Source organism: Leptodactylus fuscus, chromosome 6 (genome assembly GCF_031893055.1).
Source record: "Leptodactylus fuscus isolate aLepFus1 chromosome 6, aLepFus1.hap2, whole genome shotgun sequence".
Classification (NCBI taxonomy): Eukaryota; Metazoa; Chordata; class Amphibia; order Anura; family Leptodactylidae; genus Leptodactylus; species Leptodactylus fuscus.
In genome coordinates this window covers 35,829,376-35,847,421 of record NC_134270.1, presented here as the reverse complement: position 1 = coordinate 35,847,421, position 18,046 = coordinate 35,829,376, and the positions used below count along the sequence as shown (strand labels likewise).

Here is an 18,046-nt window from a genome sequence, read left to right as displayed (position 1 = left end):
CATACCTTACTGTACAGGATTACATTACAGCCAGGACTGCGGCTACAATGAGGCCTATTCATGCTTTATATTACATTTACACCATGAGAATTTCCTCTGTGTTCTCTTTATTATCCTCAGTCATAATCTATGCTCACACTTGTCTCTAGAAGTTGTCATTTTATTTTTTGCTTCACTTCCTGCTTTCATTCAAGTGCAAAAAATGTATAGGGGGCATCACACAAAGAAGTGTACAAGGATGTGGCCCTCTGTGATAAGACACAGGCCCCTACTAACCAGGCCATAACCCTCTAGGTCAGAAAGCCCTAAGAAGGTCAGAGAATGTCTTATACCTGGCATCCACCTTGACTCTCACCCCAGTGCCATAAGGTGCCCACTGTGTAGCTGTACTCATCTCTACAGAAGTAGAAGGGCCCAAAGATACCGGAAGGTGAGAACTTATGTGGCCACTCAACTCCTTCATCTAGAACGCCATATTTTTGATAGAAAGGAAGTCTGAGTTTTAAGAAATTCAATTTATACTTATCTTCTTAGAGAGACACAATGGTGCATGGAAACGTATTTTCCAGGCAATGCCCCATGGGAAGTAGAATATGCAAATGAACTCCTACCAGCCAAACCAGAGACTCATCTGTAGATAGCACACACAGTTCTTGACCAGCATCAGTACAGTGCAGGGCTGCTGGATAGCTGGATGATATATCTAGGAATCAGGGATGTCTAACCAGTTGTGCGAAGGGCCACATGCAGCCCTGGATGGCTAAGAATGCAGCCCAACCAAAATTGTAAACTTACTTAAAGCATTATATATGCTCAGACTGTCTGTACACATGCCAGTGCGCAATGCGGCAAATTTAGCCCCACCTACTTCTACGTTGACCCTCCCTATTCCCATCAATTTCTCTTTGTATAATGCCACTACAGTCACCCTAACCTGATATGCCCCCACATGTTAATGTCTTCTTCCACAGTTTAATGTCCCCCTCATCTGGCCCCCCAGTTTAATGTCACCATTATCTGAACGCCCAGTTAAATGTCCCCCTCATCTGCTCCAACAGTTTAATGTTCCCCTTCATCTGACCCCAAAGTTTAATGTCTCCCTCATCTGCTCCAACAGTTTAATACCCCCCTCATCTGCCCCCACAGTCTATTGTCCCCTTATCTGCTCCAACAGTTTAATGTAATCCTTCATCTGGCCCCAAATTTTAATGTCTCCCTTATCAGCTCCAACAGTTTAATGCCCCCCTCATCTGCTCTCACAGTTTAATGCCCCCCTCATCTGTCTGCCTTTAATGTCTTCCTGCTGGTAACAAACAAACATAAAAAAACTGTGATACTCACCTCTCCTCGTTATCCCGCTGTTCTTTCTCAGTTTCTTTGTTCCTGGAGTGTTCAGGGAGCTGCAGGTGCAATGTGAGAGACATCAACAAATTGCGCCTACAGCTCCCGGGGCCGAAGCATGCAGGGACACAATGTTGAGGTAGACGCTGTCTGCGGACGGCTCTTGCTTTACCACTGTATTCAACTTATCTGTGTCTTCCAGACACAGATGAGTTGAAACTGGGACAAGCTTCGTGCCAACTGGGACAGCAGAACAGGACCCGGAATCCGGGACTGTTCCGCTGAATCAGGGATGAGCTATGGTCACAGTACAGGGAAGATGTGAAAAGAAATATATGGCTAATGCATGTATGGGCTCCATAGTAAAATATACACTGGGGATGCATCTAGTTTTCCAGGTCTCTTTTAGTCATCCATAGTCATCTATCTGCACCTTACCTCTGTGGAGAGATGGGCCACCTTAATTTTAGCATTCGCTATGCCTGCTACCCTGGTATGTACGACCGCGCATGACTACATCATTGTACTATATGCAGACAGATACAGTAGATCTCTCTAGTAGCTGTATACACAGAACATTAGAATATTTTAACGCAGTGTTAGGGGCTCAAGACCCCTGAGTTATGTTGTCGTAGTTCTGATTGGTCAAGAAGTTTACGAGCCCGGGAGACACGGACCCCTAACAGCAGCAATAGAGAAAATTGTTTATATGTAATTGTTGGAATAACAAAATGTTAATTGCAATGCTAATGAATATTTGTGAGATTGTATTTATTGATGGTCATGTTATTTTGCAGCTCAACATTCTGGTTGATACTGGCAGCAGTAACTTTGCAGTTGGTGCAGCCCCCCACCCTTTCCTGAAAAGATACTATCATCGGCAGAGGTAAGTGATATGTACTACACTGGGTCTGGCTCCTGAATAAACCTGGACACTCAGATTGACTGTCCAGGTATAATTATTGAGATAGAGAGGGGATAAGCTGCCGCCACTTATCGCTGGCGCCACTTATCTCTAAGAGAACAGATTATTAGTATCTAACATATGTTTTGTCCTCTTTTACTATGGCTAGTATGAAAGAAACTTCAATCAATATTCTAAGGGCTAGTTCATATGGGGCTAGTGACCAGGTATTTTGGTCCGCTGCGTCAGAATAGTACCAAAATCCGCCTGCCGCGACTGTCACGGCTTCCGACAGTCGTGGCTACCACTACGGAGTAGGCCCAAATGATTGGGCCTAGTTCGGAGGGTGCTGCCGCGAGGCGGACGCCGGGGCTGAATCAGCCGCGGAAACCGCCTGAAGAAAGGTAAGCTCATTTCTTTTTTTCATGAGCGGGAACATGCCGCTCACGGAAAAAAGGAAGCTAGCTGTCTACATAGACGTCTATTGTGAGGGGGCGGATTCTGAGGTGGATTCGGAGTCCAAATCCGCCCCCTCTTGTCCCGTGTAAATGATTGCTTATCCTAGGAATAGGGATAACCTCTTTAATGAAGACACCCTCATGAATAATGTTACCATTACGATGAGCCACTATTATTAGGGCACCCTATTGTCACAAAAATGGGGGTCTGTTACTAGTTTTATTCGATATGCAAATGAGCTTATTTATCATTACGATCTGCCATTTTAATAAATCATGCACACGCCCTTGTTCCAGGATGAACTGGCATGGGTTGTAATAAATATGTCTGCTCCCGGGCATGCCTCATTCTTTGGCGCAGATAGAGAACAGAGATGTGTCACATCTTTGCTGCAAAGGAAGGCTTTGCACCAAAGATACGCCATATCATTACAGAAAAGTAGGGACCCTGTATAGGGCCATCTACAGTCACCCCCCTAAGGTTGATAACTGGAGACCTTTTTCCCTCTAGCGTCCTGTAGACTTTCACTACTTTCCATACTAATCCAGTAGATCCCTTCCTGCCTGTGATTTACCCATTATTTAGGATTACTAATATAGATGTAGGGAGATGGGTGTTAAGCCGAATCCTGCAGATGTCAGGCCCCCACTGTGCCCATGACATGGTTTCCAGAGTGACTGCAGGAATAGATCCCTGCGGCGCTTGTTAGTAGTAATGAGTCGTTACGGCTATAAGATTATTGCTATAGTTACATATTAACCTAATTAACCTGTAAATCCTGCCTATAAAATAACAGTATTGTCACAGCGAGACTCTAGGGGATTATAATTATTTTCTGAACATACAATAATGAACGTGGATAAATGACAGCCCTAGGCTTAGAATAAATGGAGTGATAGAAACCTCATCTATATAGCGATGACTTGACTCGTATCATTTTATTCCGCTGCTCATTTGAATACTTTCTTCCCATGGTGCATTGCTTGTAAGTAAATCTCTATACATCAACTGCGTCTCTTCAATGAGAACCAGTATCCGAATCACCCAAGTCATCTCATCTTGCCCTGTGCCGTACTGATCAGAGGCAAGAACCCACATGGGCTAATTTAAAATGGCTTTCTTCTCTCTGGAGAGTTTTGTATACATAGTGATGATAAGTGTCATTCACTATGGAAGATCCTATATTTGTACAGTAGATTAGAGCAGCAGTTCCTTAATACACTGCACTGCTGTTATTGTACTCGCTCCCTTTATGGACTGATAATAGGGTATGACCACAATGGGATCCTGCTGTTGACTTGTGAAGCCATCAGCAAGCTACAGACCTCAATTTACGGTGCCCTGGCACAGCAGACAGAAGCTATTGTATAACAGTCTTGCTGGCAGATTCTTTCCTCTATGATTATATCATGTCTGTACATAAAGGGAATGATTGTAATAGCAGAATTGTTATATATTCTACAAATTTTGTTCTATAAGGATAGGTTCTTCCCTGCAACATGGGAGTCATAGTAATTGGAAAATGGGGTGGTTCTGCCTCTAACCATTTTTCTTAAAGGGATTTATTTACATGTTATTTTTTAGAAGTCTGTATCAGTAACGTAAAGGTTTTATGTCATCTAAGACAACTCCTATAAGAATACAGTCGGTGGGATGATCAGCTGATCGCTTCAGGTGCCACTCCCGACACTCCCTTCAAATAGCCCCAATTCTGTTTCCTACAAATGAATATCGGGGTAGCCATTGTAACCAAGTGAATGCTCTAAGCTGTTAAAAGCAGTTCATTGGTAAGAGACATTAACAGAATGGGATATCATTGATTTCTATAAGAGAACATTGTGGGCATGCTCTTTGACTTGTGCAGAGGTCACTGGAGAGGGGAAGGATGTGATCTGTGACCATCACTTATTGTCATTGATGGATCCTGTGTTATCTGCCTCCAGCTTTTATAGGCTGCTCCCCTCTGCCAGTCCCTCCACTGGCTACCTATAGCCCAGCGAATTGAGTTCAAGCTACTAATTCAAAGCCATCCACAACCTGTCCCCTCCATATATCTCTGACCTAATCTCCCACTACCTACCCACACGTAACCTCAGATCCTCCAATGACCTCCTACTCCGCTCTGCTCACATCCGCTCCTCACACAACCGTCTCCAAGATTTCTCCTGTGCATCCCCCATACTCTGGAACTCCTTACCACACATAAGACTGACCCCCACAATCACAGGATTCAAGAAGGCGCTGAAGACTCACCTATTCAGGAAGGCCTACAACCTCCAATAACACAATCACCACAGTGCCATCTGTACAGTCTCCCCCTCTCCTTCTTTCTCTACCCCCTTCCCCCATAGATTGTAAGCCCTCGCGGGCAGGGCCCTCTACCCCACTGTGCCAGTCAGTCATTGTTAGTATTATATCTACCTGTGTATTCTGTGTACTGTATGTAACCCCCAAATGTAAAGCACCATGGAATTAATGGTGCTATATAAATAAATAAATAATAATAATAGTAGTAGAGGTGTTATCCTTCAGTGTCATCCTGTCTGCTGACGCTGGGTTCACACTAGCGTTCGATCTCCGTTTTCAGGGTTCCGTTTTCTGCATGCAGAAGATGGAAACCTGTCATGCTGAGTCCGGACGAGAGCGCCGGTGAGCGTTTTATGCGCTCCGCGGCGAAACCGTTTTTTAAAACTGGACACAGAGTACTGCATGTCCGACTGTATCCAGTTTAAAAAAAAACGGTTTCGGCGCAGATGTGAACGAGCCCTGAGAAGGTAATCTCTACAGAGCAGGAAGTTGGTTTGAACTTTGAACTAACTAATCCATGACTGCAGGTGATCTGGTTGGTTACTCAGATTGCTTCTTTGTCCTATCGTCAGCTATAGAGATTAGCTACTAGAATCATTATACCTCCCAAGTGTCCCTCTTTTGAATGGACAGTCCCTAATTTTTTGCCAAATCCCTCTTTCCCTATTATATGTCCCTATTTTTGATATTGAAAATAGATGTGCATCAATAAGCTTACCTATATTGTACAAGACTGTGATCCCTAGCTGTAGTTAAGACTCCAATTTAAGTGCATTTTCATATTCAGATGTTATATATGATAATATTTGAATAAAATACCTATTCAAGCATATAGATAAGCAGATAATATTTAATCGTTCACCCAGTAAATAAAAAGTGTCCATCTTTGACAGTCCAGAAAGTTAGGAGGTATGCACAACCTCACCACAAACGTACCTAGAAGTCAGCACAAGGCATAGCAAGGATACAATGGTCATAAACTACAAACAACGAAAACACTGTTGAGATTAAGAACACTGTAAGGTAATTGCTAAGCATATACTGAACCATATAATGAGCCCTGAGGGTAAATCGTCTTTTGTTGCAACATAGGGACCACTGAGCTCCTGAACCCTTTCCGCAGTCATTGTGAGATTAATACAAATGGCAATGTATAAACTGAATACGTATTGTAAGGTGTTCTAATTTAAGAAATCGTCTCTTGAAGAAATATTGAGATTATGTGCTTGTGTAATAGTATGGCATTCAAAATGTATGGGTGCCTTTATGTCATTCTAGAAAGTTAGTGATGTGATGCATGCCCAGTAGAATACAGTACAGCTTCTGCTGTATCCTCAGTGAAAGAGGCAGGGATATTATTTAGGTTGGACATAGGCTTTCTTTTGGCGGGGATGTGTTTATCTAATTGATTTACCTTCACCGCTTGAAGTCTCTTTGAGCACATTTAACTTTTACTTTTTCCAGTCTAAATGATACATTTGCTTCTTTCACTGAGGAAACAGCAGAAGCTAGGACTCTGTCATTGATGGGGGTTCCAGCAGTGGGACCCCCAGTAATAATACATGTATAACCTATTATTTGGAAACGTGATAAAATGGTCGTGTCTTCATTTTGGAGAAAACATTTAATGTTTCCAGGATTTTTAATGCATAGAATATTGACTTACAGGGTATCTACCTATAGGTGGCACTATCGAGACAGTTGTCTTCCTTCTGCAGATGAGATCATTTGCATACATTTTCCTAGGGAGCATTGCCTTGCTGAATAAAGGGTCACCCAGTTTTCAAAGAATTGAAAAAGAACAGAAAAGCCCCTCCCATGCCCACTTGGGCTCTGCCCTTTCCCGACCATGTCCTTTTGTGCATCCACACAGTTTAATGTCCCTCTAGTGGCCCTGACACAGTATTACACACCTTGTGGTCCCCACACAGAAAATATCCTCTTCTAGCCACCACAGTATAATGTCCCTATTCATTGTGGCCACCAGAATATAATGCCCCTACTCATTGTGGTCCCTACAGTATAATGCCCCTACTCATTGTGGTTCCTACAGTATAATGCCCCTACTCATTGTGGTCACTACAATATAATGCCCCTACTTATTGTGGCCACCAGAATATAATGCCCCTATTCATTGTGGTCATCACAGTATAATGTCCCTACTCATTGTGACCACCACAGTATAATGCCCCTGCACATTGTGGCCACTACAATATAATGCCCCTACTCATTGTGGTCACCACAGTATAATGCCCCTACTCATTATGGTCACCACAGTATAATGCTCTTACTCATTGTGGTCACTACAATATAATGCCCCTACTCATTGTGGTCACTACAATATAATGCCCCTACTCATTATGGTCACCATAGTATAATGCTCCTACTCATTGTGGCCACCACAATATAATGCACCTATTCATTGTGGCCACTACAATATTATGCCCCTACTCATTGTGACCACCACGGTATAATGCTCCTACTCATTGTGGCCACTACAATATAATGCCCCTACTCATTGTGGTCATCACAGTATAATGCCCCTACTCATTGTGGCCACCAGAATATAATGCCCTACTCATTGTGACCACCACAGTATAATACCCCTACTCATTGTGGCCACTACAATATAATGCCCCTACTCATTGTGGCCACCACAGTATAATGCCCCTACTCATTGTGGTCCCCACAGTATAATGCCCCTACTCATTGTGACCACCACAGTATAATGCCCCTACTCATTGTGACCACTACAATATAATGCCCCTACACATTGTGGCCACTATAATATAATGCTCCTACTCATTGTGGCCACCAGAATATAATGCCCCTACTCATTGTGACCACCACGGTATAATGCTCCTACTCATTGTGGCCACTACAATATAATGCCCCTACTCATTGTGGTCCCCACAGTATAATACCCCTACTCATTATGGCCACTACAATATAATACCCCTACTCATTGTGGCCACCATAATATAATGCCCCTATTCATTGTGACCACTACAATATAATGCCCCTACACATTGTGGCCACTACAATATAATGTCCCTACACATTGTGGCCACTACAATATAATGTCCCTACACATTGTGACCACTACAATATAATGCCCCTACACATTGTGGCCACTACAATATAATGTCCCTACACATTGTGGCCACTACAATATAATGCCCCTACTCATTGTGGCCACCACAATATAATACCCCTACACATTGTGGCCACTACAATATAATGCCCCTGCTTATTGTGGTCCCCACAGTGTAATGTCTCCCTGTATTCTGCAGAGTACATCGTCCCCCTCAATGTGCCTCGCACTGATCACTTTTCTCTAGCCTGTAGTTAGGGGATAAATTTTGTTTTTGCATTAAAACGTGACAAATTAGACAATTTCTTTGTGAATTTCCATAGCTCAGTCCCTTGCAGGTGGTCAGCTACGGAGTGATACACCAGGATATAGCTAAGGTGGCAGCTGGTCCTGTTTCCTACAGGTAGTCTTTGCAGCTGCACAACATGCACGTATTTAACCCCTTCTTTACTAATACAGTGAGATAACAAACACCTAACGTCATGCTAGACATGTACGATTTTTTGTGCATTCTTAATGTCAGATGTGTAAAGAGTTAAAATATTCCGGATAGTGATAAGAGACAGATGGAGTGCCAAGTAGCTATGGAAACTGTAGCAAATAGCATCTGGCGAGCCCGTCATTATCTATACCAGGGCTGGGTATAGGAAACGTCTAATAATTTATCATGTGTGTCACTAGGTTGGTTAATATGTATCACTAAGGTAAACACATGTCATTGCTTCATGATGATGATGATGATGATGAGATTTGTTGGTTTTGTGCTAAAACTGGACTCATTTGGGGATATTTACATAGGGACAAGTGTAGACATAAGGGAACCAGCGGAGACTGAGTTCCGAACAGATTTATGCGCCATTCAAGATCAGTGGAACATTGTGTGACATCCTCATTGACTGTAATGGATCTAAATATAAAATGGCTAGTACTACCATTGTGCTGCTGACCGGTGCATAATTATCTGCTTGACTTACTGACATGGTATCTGCCACTGTACGGAGGATATTCCATAGTCATATTACCCAAACTGTAAAGAACTCTTTCTTATATTAATGACCCAATTGATTTCTTCCGTATATTATTCATTTTCCTGGTCCCTTGTAAAGTCCTTGTAAAAGAATAAATTTGGGTCCAGTTCTAGACAGTGCCCTTCTTACCACACCCTCTTGCGGTTGGTCAATCTATAATTTGAGCGCTCTAAATCTTCTTTCCACAAAATGAATGTCTCCAGTGGCATAAGTAGGAATAGCGGGGCCCCTGGTGAACTTTTGACCAACACCGATGCCGAAGACCTCGATCTACCCTGCCCCCCCATGTGTGCTCTATTATGCCCTATCATAGTGGCCCCTGCACACAGTATTATGCCCCATAGTGGCCCCTGCACACAGTATTATGCCCCATAGTGGCCACTGCACACAGTATTATGCCCCATAGTGGCCCCTGCACACAGTATTATGCCCCATATTGGCCCCTGCACACAGTATTATGCCATATAGTGGCCATATATTGTCCCGGGCCCTGTGGCAGCTGCGTAATTACGCCGCTGAATGTCTCCTAGAACTGTCTAAGATCCTTGGAAAGAATACGTTGTCAACTCTTTTGGGAATGTCCAGGAAGCAGAGTCCTGGAAATGTGGATTAATCTTCAGGGCCAGGCAGAATCCTTTATACGTGACATGGTCACATCATGAAAAAGGATGTAGCCAGAACATTGGGTGTCCATGTCACAACCATCGCCACCACGGCCACTGAAAGGGATGACGCTGCCCCACTGCCATTCCATTCAGAATAGGGGCAACATTCCTACATTCTCCTGATTGGTGAGGACCCCTCTAATCCACAAGTTATTCTCTATCCTATGGACTCCTTTAAAGATTTTACCAACCTACTCAAGAAATTGGGCCCATTAAAACTGTGAGTCTTCTCAGACTTTCTTGCTTTGTGTTTACAGGTCCAGGACATACCGGGATGTGCGAAGAGGAGTGTATGTTCCCTACACTCAGGGTAAATGGGAGGGAGAATTGGGTACAGATTTGGTTACAATCCCACATGGCCCCAACGTCACCATCACAGCAAATATTGCAGCCATAACAGACTCTGACAAGTTCTTCATCAATGGCTCCAATTGGGAGGGAATTCTAGGACTTGCATATGCGGAGATTGCGAGGGTGAGTAACAGGAATGTTTTGTCAGTCTTCCCTCCATGACACATCACTGCAGTGAAGGGAATTTAGCACAATCCAATTAAAAGAAGCAATGTCATGTTTTTTAGATTGCCATATGGAAGTGTATATATACAGCACAATAGATATATATGAAGGTGGTTTTCCAAATCCTGTTCACGTGGTGCAAAAAATCTTATTTATAGATAAATAATAATTTATCTTATCATCTTAGGGTGCATTCACACTGAGTAAACGCTAGCTTATTTTGTAGAGTAAAATTACACTTGTAAATTTTGCTATCCCATTGACTTCAATGATATTTTACAGGCGTATTTTTACAGGCGTATTTTTTACAGGCGTATTTTTTACTGGCGTATTTTTACACTTGTAAAAAAATATCATTGAAGTCAATGGGATAGCAAAATTTACAAGTGTAATTTTACTCTACAAAATAAGCTAGCGTTTACTCAGTGTGAATGCACCCTTATGGATCTTTGCCATGGAGGGTTAAATCCGTGTTTTCATAACAAAATTTCCTGCAAATCTGTGGACAACACATGTCGGTTTTGCATAGATTTGTAGGGCATTTTTGGAAAAATTTTAATTGTTCTGCTAAGTCTGAACTTATGTTTAACACTGTCTGGTTAGGACGCAGTGTTCCTGGGTTTACTTTTCATCTACTTCCCAATTTTCTTTCAGCCTGATGATACACTTGAACCATTCTTTGACTCTCTAGTAAAGCAAACACGGGTCCCGAATATCTTCTCACTGCAGTTGTGTGGGACAGGATACCCCATCAAGGAGGGCAACACATCAGCCTCAGTGGGAGGAAGTATGGTCAGTATGGTAATATGATTCCCAATAGATGAGCATTGGTTTATAGCGATAACATTAGTCAAGGATTGTGTTACTCTCATTACCCATTGTCTGATGATGAATGTAGGATAATGGGAAATTTCAATAATACCGTATTATAGCATAGTATATCTATTAGTCCAATTACATCTGTATGTATCCTGTTTCTCCAGGTCATTGGTGGGATTGATCCATCCCTGTATGTAGGTAATATATGGTACACACCAATCCGAAAGGAATGGTACTATGAGGTCATCATTGTAAAGATCGAAATCAATGGACAGGATCTGATGATGGACTGCAAAGAGGTGAGTGCCCTGGGGTAGTCTACTGAGTAGTAACATAAAGGTTTGGTGTATTTCCTAGTGGGACCGTATACAAGTTAAAGGGTATTTGTGTTTTCATTAATTGTAATATCTGCAGTGTCCTGCTGGCTGTATAAGCCTTCGTACAAGGTGTCCTATCTGTTATTATGCTGCTAATAGCCCCATTATGGCTGCAGCACATTTTACATTTCTCTCTGAGGCAGAGTTTATATACAATATAGAACAGCCTGCCTCTCCCATCTATTACTGCTATTGCTGGTTTCTATATGGATAATCTTACAAGGAGTAAATGTAAATTAGCAAACAAAATAGCTGTGAAAAGACCAAACCAAACTAATATACAGTATTCAGGGACACTAGACTCACTGTATATCCAGGTTATGATGCAGCTAAAAAGAGCCCTGACATAGAAAAAGAGAAATCTGAGCACAAAAAGAAAGGTTTCCCCAGCTGCCTCCGCTTACTGTGTTCCAGTCTTAAGCCTGCTGGTTTCTAAAGATGGATCTTCCCTAGTAAGACGGAGTGCCCTCAAATTAGCAAGAAGGGAGACACAGACGGGCAGGAAATTTAGAGAGGTTTTTCAGGCAGAAAACAGCAACATTTTTAAATAGAGCATTTCTTTTTTGGTCCAGAATTAAATGCTCTATTAAATAGACTAAGTTTTCTGAAATGTTAGGACTAGTTCAAAGGGAGTAAAATGGTCCAGATTTTGACGCGGGAAGCCGCGTTAGAATCCGGACCAAAATGCGCCTGCTGCGGCTAGCCGCCACTGTTACGGCTTCTGACAGTCGCGGCTTTTTGCTCCGGATTAGGCCCAAATGAATGGGCCTATTCGAGAGGGAGGTGTCGGGCAGATTCCGCCTGAAGAAAGTTCGCTTCTTTTTTCCGCGAGCGGTTTGTTCCTGGGAAATGACCGGCTACCAAATTCTGATGCGGATTCCACGTCAAAATCCGGCCCATTTGACTCCGTGTGAACTAGCCCTTAGTTACTATTTAAGATTGCACATCTATATGCTTTACACGTCACACCACGTATTCTTGCCTTAGTCCTAATTCACATAATAAATAATAAAGAACCTATAAAGTGTATGACACAAAACAATTGATGATCCAGGACAGGCCTGTATCTCTTCATGGAGGACATCATCTGAGTCGCCATTGTTCTGTCACTTCTATATCCCCAGTACAACTATGATAAGAGCATTGTTGACAGTGGAACCACAAACCTCCGTCTGCCGAAGAGAGTTTTTGATGAAGCCGTGAAAGCCATTAAAGCCGCTTCTTCGGTGAGTGAAAGATATTCATATGATAATGGGAGAAGGAACAAGATCGATGTTCTATTGTCCATATGTACAATATCCACCTACTTACACACAATCCTTCTCCATGTGGGGACATCACTGCAGAGGTTTTCATGTTTTTCATACTGTAATCGTTACTGGACAGTATATCGCTGGGTGGCAGGGACTCCTCGTATCAAACTGCAATTAGCTGAACGGATTGCCCTGCCGGCAGAGCAGTGAGTGACGTCACTTGTCCTATCTCACAGCTCCATGGTTATGGAAACACTATGTAAACAGTGGGAGGAATAAGTTCACATAGCAGGCAAACAAAGCAGTATTTCTAAAGCAATATATTTAGGAAAAGTCTTCAATTTATATAAGCTACCAGTATAGATAGGATCCTTGCGATGGGACAACCTCTTTAAGATGTCACCATTCTGTTATTCTCTTACAAAACAGGATCTGCAGAGTCATGAGACCAAATAATATTACCATATAGAATTAATATATTGTTATTAACCACCATTGTTCGCAGTATTACTGGCATGGTAATGGCGGCTGTATGGTGTGTGCACCTTCACATCTCAGCTTCCTAAACTTTCATGTAGACACCATTCAATGAGCTATTACCCTTTATGCTATGATATCATTATGCTTGGTAGATTGTTTTCCCTTATTCCATAGACGGAGAAATTCCCTGATGGCTTCTGGTTGGGAGAGCAGCTGGTGTGCTGGCAGGAAGGTACAACACCATGGAATATATTCCCAGAAATTTCCCTGTATCTGATGGGCGAAGCTACTAATGAGTCTTTCCGCATCACCATCTTGCCGCAGGTTAGTATTCACTAAAAATTTAAATATAGACCCATCATGGACAGTCCGTGGGAGCAGGGGCATAACTATAGGGGTACAAAGGTAGCAATCATTACCGGGCCCTGGAGCCTCAGACGGCCCAAATATCTCTCTATAACCATAGACACCAGTATTACAGAGTGCACATGGTAAGTGGGACCCCAATACATATTTTGCATTGGGGCCCAGGAGCTTCAAGTTACACCTCTGCAAGGCAGATTTTATCACTAGGGCAAAATTCCATGCCCACCCCTACTAACACAGGGGCACCATAACTTATTCCTTCGGTTATAGCACTTACTGTATTGGCGCTAACACCTCCAAGTCATCTCAAGAGGAACGTTAGTCCCTGTTCACAAGGTGAAGTCAAGGGTCATCACTAGGATTATGGTCAGGAATCTGAGATGCCAGAGGATGACACAAAATCTTAGTCAGGAACAGGTCCAGGGTCAGAGTCGGAAGTACAACAATAGATACAAGGTTAACAATCCACAGAGCAAGTCGGATGAAGTCTCCAGAACCGGGACTGGGAATTAGGATTATTCAGGAATTTCAGGGCTATGTCCTCGGATGCTTCGGATACTGAAACACTTTCCACACTTGTAGTATATATCTCATACAACTGTGATACGGTAGTCTCTTCCTTTTCTTTATCTCCGCAGCAATACCTTCGTCCTGTGGAGGATATCGCCACATCTCAGGATGACTGCTACAAGTTTGCGGTATCCCAGTCTTCCACGGGCACAGTTATGGGAGCTGTCATCATGGAAGGATTCTATGTTGTTTTTGACCGTGCACGTAAACGCATAGGATTCGCAGTCAGCACATGTCACGGTGAGAAATCATTCACAAATGCACAGTATACAGGTTGCTGCAATCTGAGTTTATATTCTGATGACATCACTTGCTTGGCTATGGTGGATAATATACTCACCAATACATTCACTCGCTATTAGAGGATTGTTCACCTAACCTGCCTGGTCTGTACTACTAAATACTTGTATTGCATCTTGTTTTTACATTTGTGTGCTGTTCCTCTGTTATTCCTCCTAGAAATGTATGAATAAATTGACAGCTGAGTAATACTATTCCCCTTGTCATAGAGGCGTATCCCTATACCGTCATTGATGGGACAGTGTCAGGTTATACAAGAGCATGCCGCCCTTGGTAACACCCAGATGTCCATTTATTCATGCATTTCTAGGAGGAATAACAGAGGAACATCACAATGCAGAGATATAATAAAAGATTCCCCAAGATTGTTATACTTACTGAAACAGACATATCAGAAGAGCCGAATTATTGGAATAATTCCAATAATAACTCAGTATTAGAATTTCTCTGATAAACAGTATCTCGGAGATGGGGCTTCACTTGAAGTTGCCTTTTAGCTCTTGAACATCTTGATATTCACTTGAAGGAGCCCTTACTAATATTTTGCAGATATTTCCTAGTCATCCTCAAATTGGGTGAGATTATTTTTTATAGAAACAGCGCCACTCTTGTTCGTTGGCCATGCCTGGTATGGCGGCTGAGTGAATGAAGCTGAACTGTAATGTCAGTCACTGCCTTAATCCTGTTTTTTCTAATCTCATAAATTTATTTTGTGACCATTACAGCAGGCATTATAGTTGCCACAGAGATTGGGGTCTTGCTATTGACCACTCTATCATTGTCCTTAAAGGGATTGTCAAAAATAAGAAAACAATAGGGCAAAAGCAGGTAGAAATTGACTTGTTGAACCCCCTACCATTCCAGCAGTCCCTGCCAATGTTTGTCTACCTGGGCTGCAGACAACACATGATCACTATAGCCAGTGGCTAGTTATCTTGCAATGTGGCTTGGAGAACCCAAGGAATCCCGGTCCAGCATAGATAGGAATTTTAGATAATATAGTTATAAGAAGGATGTTTCATAGAATATTTCATATCTTGCAGTCCACGACTACTCCCGCAAGGCGTCAGTGGACGGTCCATTTTATGCATCAGACTTGGAAGACTGTGGCTATAACACTCCCCAGCTGGACGAATCGGCGTTGATGACCACAGCCTATGTCATGGCAGGCGTCTGTGCTCTCTTCATGCTCCCCCTCTGTCTAATGCTGTTCCAGTGGCGCTGCTTCCGCTGTCTAAGACGATCACAGGATGATTTTGCTGATGACATTTCCCTGCTGAAATAACCAACTACATCTCCTCTACCATCCATAGGTGGCTGCCTCCAGATGGCAGCGCAAGCGTGTGACCTGTGCAGCGGGGTCTCGCTATAACATAGCCATTGGTCGTGCACAGGCAGTGTCTACCAGAGGAGCACAAGTCAACCAAATGATGGATTATTTTGCAGCTTTACAATACAGCCTCTCAAATCTCTCACTTGTGATTAAGCGAAAATGCATCTTCTTCTGTACCAGTGCGCACTAGGACTAGGACGGGGGCGCTTCTATTAACACAAAGCCATACTGAAGACTAACCCAATCTGCATTCCCTGTTCTCCATGCTTCATGCTAATTCATGCAAGCCTTGGTTCACTGGTGACATTATCTGAAAGACAAAGGGAATCACCAAAGGAAACAGTCAAGGGGGCAGGAACACGTAGCGGAACATGGAGGTGGGACAAAGCCTCCAAATCTGCACCAGCCCCATAGTTGTAGGGCTCCGTGTGTGGTCACTCACTTCCAGGAGTGCTGGCGCCCCCATGCACTAAAGCTTGGCAGTGAGTGACAGGAGTATAATTAACCCTTTCCAGTCCACAAGGGCTACCGTATATTAGGGACCAATGTTTACTATAAGACGGGAAACTGTACTAACCTAATATCCCTAAAAGTGATTTTCTTTTGTATAATACATTCCTCTACACATGCAAATTTCTTCTTGTTGGTAAGGAAGGGAAGGCCATCAATATCAGATCGGTTTAAGTCCCACTCCTGACACATGTCATGTATTGCAGCTCAGTCCCATTCAAGAGAATAATGCTAGTTAGTGGCACTACAAAACATACCTGTAACAAGAGGCCCTTTGAGCAGTTTATTAGTGGAACTAAGGCCTCGTTCACATCTGCATTGGTATTCTGTTCGGGGGAGTCCGCATGGGAACCCCCACCCACCCACGGAATACCAAACGCATTTGCAAGCACCGTGCTGTAAAAGCACATGGACCCCGTAGAATATAATGGGGTCTGTGTGCTTGCTGCCAGATCTCTATAGGGAACATGCGGACAGGAAAGTAGTTCACAATCAACTTTTCTCTCCGCATGATTCGTGCGGGCAGTGCGCGGGAAAGCACACGGACCCCATTACAGTCTATGGGGTCTGTGTGCTTTCACTGCACACCGCTTGCAAATGCGTTTGATAGTCTATTCGGGGGGCCTCATGCAGACTCCCCAAATGGATTACCAAATGCAGATGTGAACGAGGGGCAAGGGTGGTGCCACACGATGTACTGGATGTGGCTATAGCTGGATCCAGTCTTCAGGCTGACAATTCTAACTGAAACACAGATTAATAACCGCTATATACCATTACTGACCTGTGGTTTTGCTTTTACCTTGCGGCCTGTAATTATATACAACAAAAATAAATCGATGTTTAGCTTGCTAGGAAGTGAAGCCATTGGTAGCCCAGTGACTAGCCGCATCCCTTACACTGTGTGGCACCACCATAATACTAATAGGCCATCGTTATTAAAGTCCTAGAAAACCTTTTTAAGGCTGAGGCCCAATGTTGTGGAAATACAAGTTTTTGCTGTATTTTTTTGAGCAAAAGTCAAGAGCCCCTTGAAAAGGAATGGAAATATAGGAAGCTCTTAGACATTCTCCTTCTGTTAAATCCACTCCTGGCTTTGGCTCAAAAAACTGCAGTAAAATCTGCAACAAAAAAGCTGCATTTCTGCAATGTGGGGCCCAGTCTAAAGCCAGTTATACAGGAGCACTGCAGGTGTGATCACATAAGTTATGACCCTCGTACAAAACCGAGTCTAATCCGTGGAACGTAGGCCCCGTACTGAACTTGGCTGTTTTCATAGAAGTCACTGCACCATAGTGGGAACGGCCCCATCACTACAGTACTGAAGTTTACTGTAACAATCGGGCTACTCGTACTGACTTCTATGCACATGGCCAAGTCCTACGACCCACACATGGACCATTTTCCATGGACATAACTCGATCATGTGCAAGGGTCCTAAAGCTACGCACTCACAACAGTGGACAATGACTATGTGATGGCCATTTTGAAAACACGTCGGGGCTGATGTTATCCAAATTGGTGCCTCTTCATAATCCCTGCCATGCCAGACGAGGAACACGCTGTCAGGATCCATTGCCTAAACAGAAATCTGTACAAGCTCCTTGTGGTTATAGATTTCTGACAATAGTTATAAAGGAAACCGGTGTAAATGATAAATCGGATAGGGCCGATGGGCTTGCCCCACCATTCCCCTTTGAGGAAAGTGGTGTGTGGGTTGCAAA

The 18,046-nt window shown here is 43.1% G+C and overlaps 1 protein-coding gene across 2 annotated transcripts in view; it reads left to right on the top strand.

Moving 5' to 3' along the window:
- The window catches only part of BACE1 (beta-secretase 1), a 61,741-nt gene that overhangs the window by 9,803 nt on the left and 33,892 nt on the right, over window positions 1-18,046 (top strand). The window contains exons 2-9 of one of the 2 annotated variants that reach the window (XR_012716987.1): window positions 2,139-2,227; window positions 10,056-10,272; window positions 10,969-11,106; window positions 11,298-11,432; window positions 12,635-12,736; window positions 13,418-13,567; window positions 14,248-14,419; window positions 15,523-16,154. Coding sequence is in view for 1 of the 2 variants with exons in the window: in XM_075279714.1 (XP_075135815.1) it covers window positions 2,139-2,227; window positions 10,056-10,272; window positions 10,969-11,106; window positions 11,298-11,432; window positions 12,635-12,736; window positions 13,418-13,567; window positions 14,248-14,419; window positions 15,523-15,764 (1,245 nt within the window). In the remaining variant the exon portion in view is untranslated. Of the gene's footprint in view, window positions 1-2,138; window positions 2,228-10,055; window positions 10,273-10,968; window positions 11,107-11,297; window positions 11,433-12,634; window positions 12,737-13,417; window positions 13,568-14,247; window positions 14,420-15,522; window positions 16,800-18,046 lie in introns of those variants that run through there. The other variant, XM_075279714.1, reaches the window with a different exon arrangement.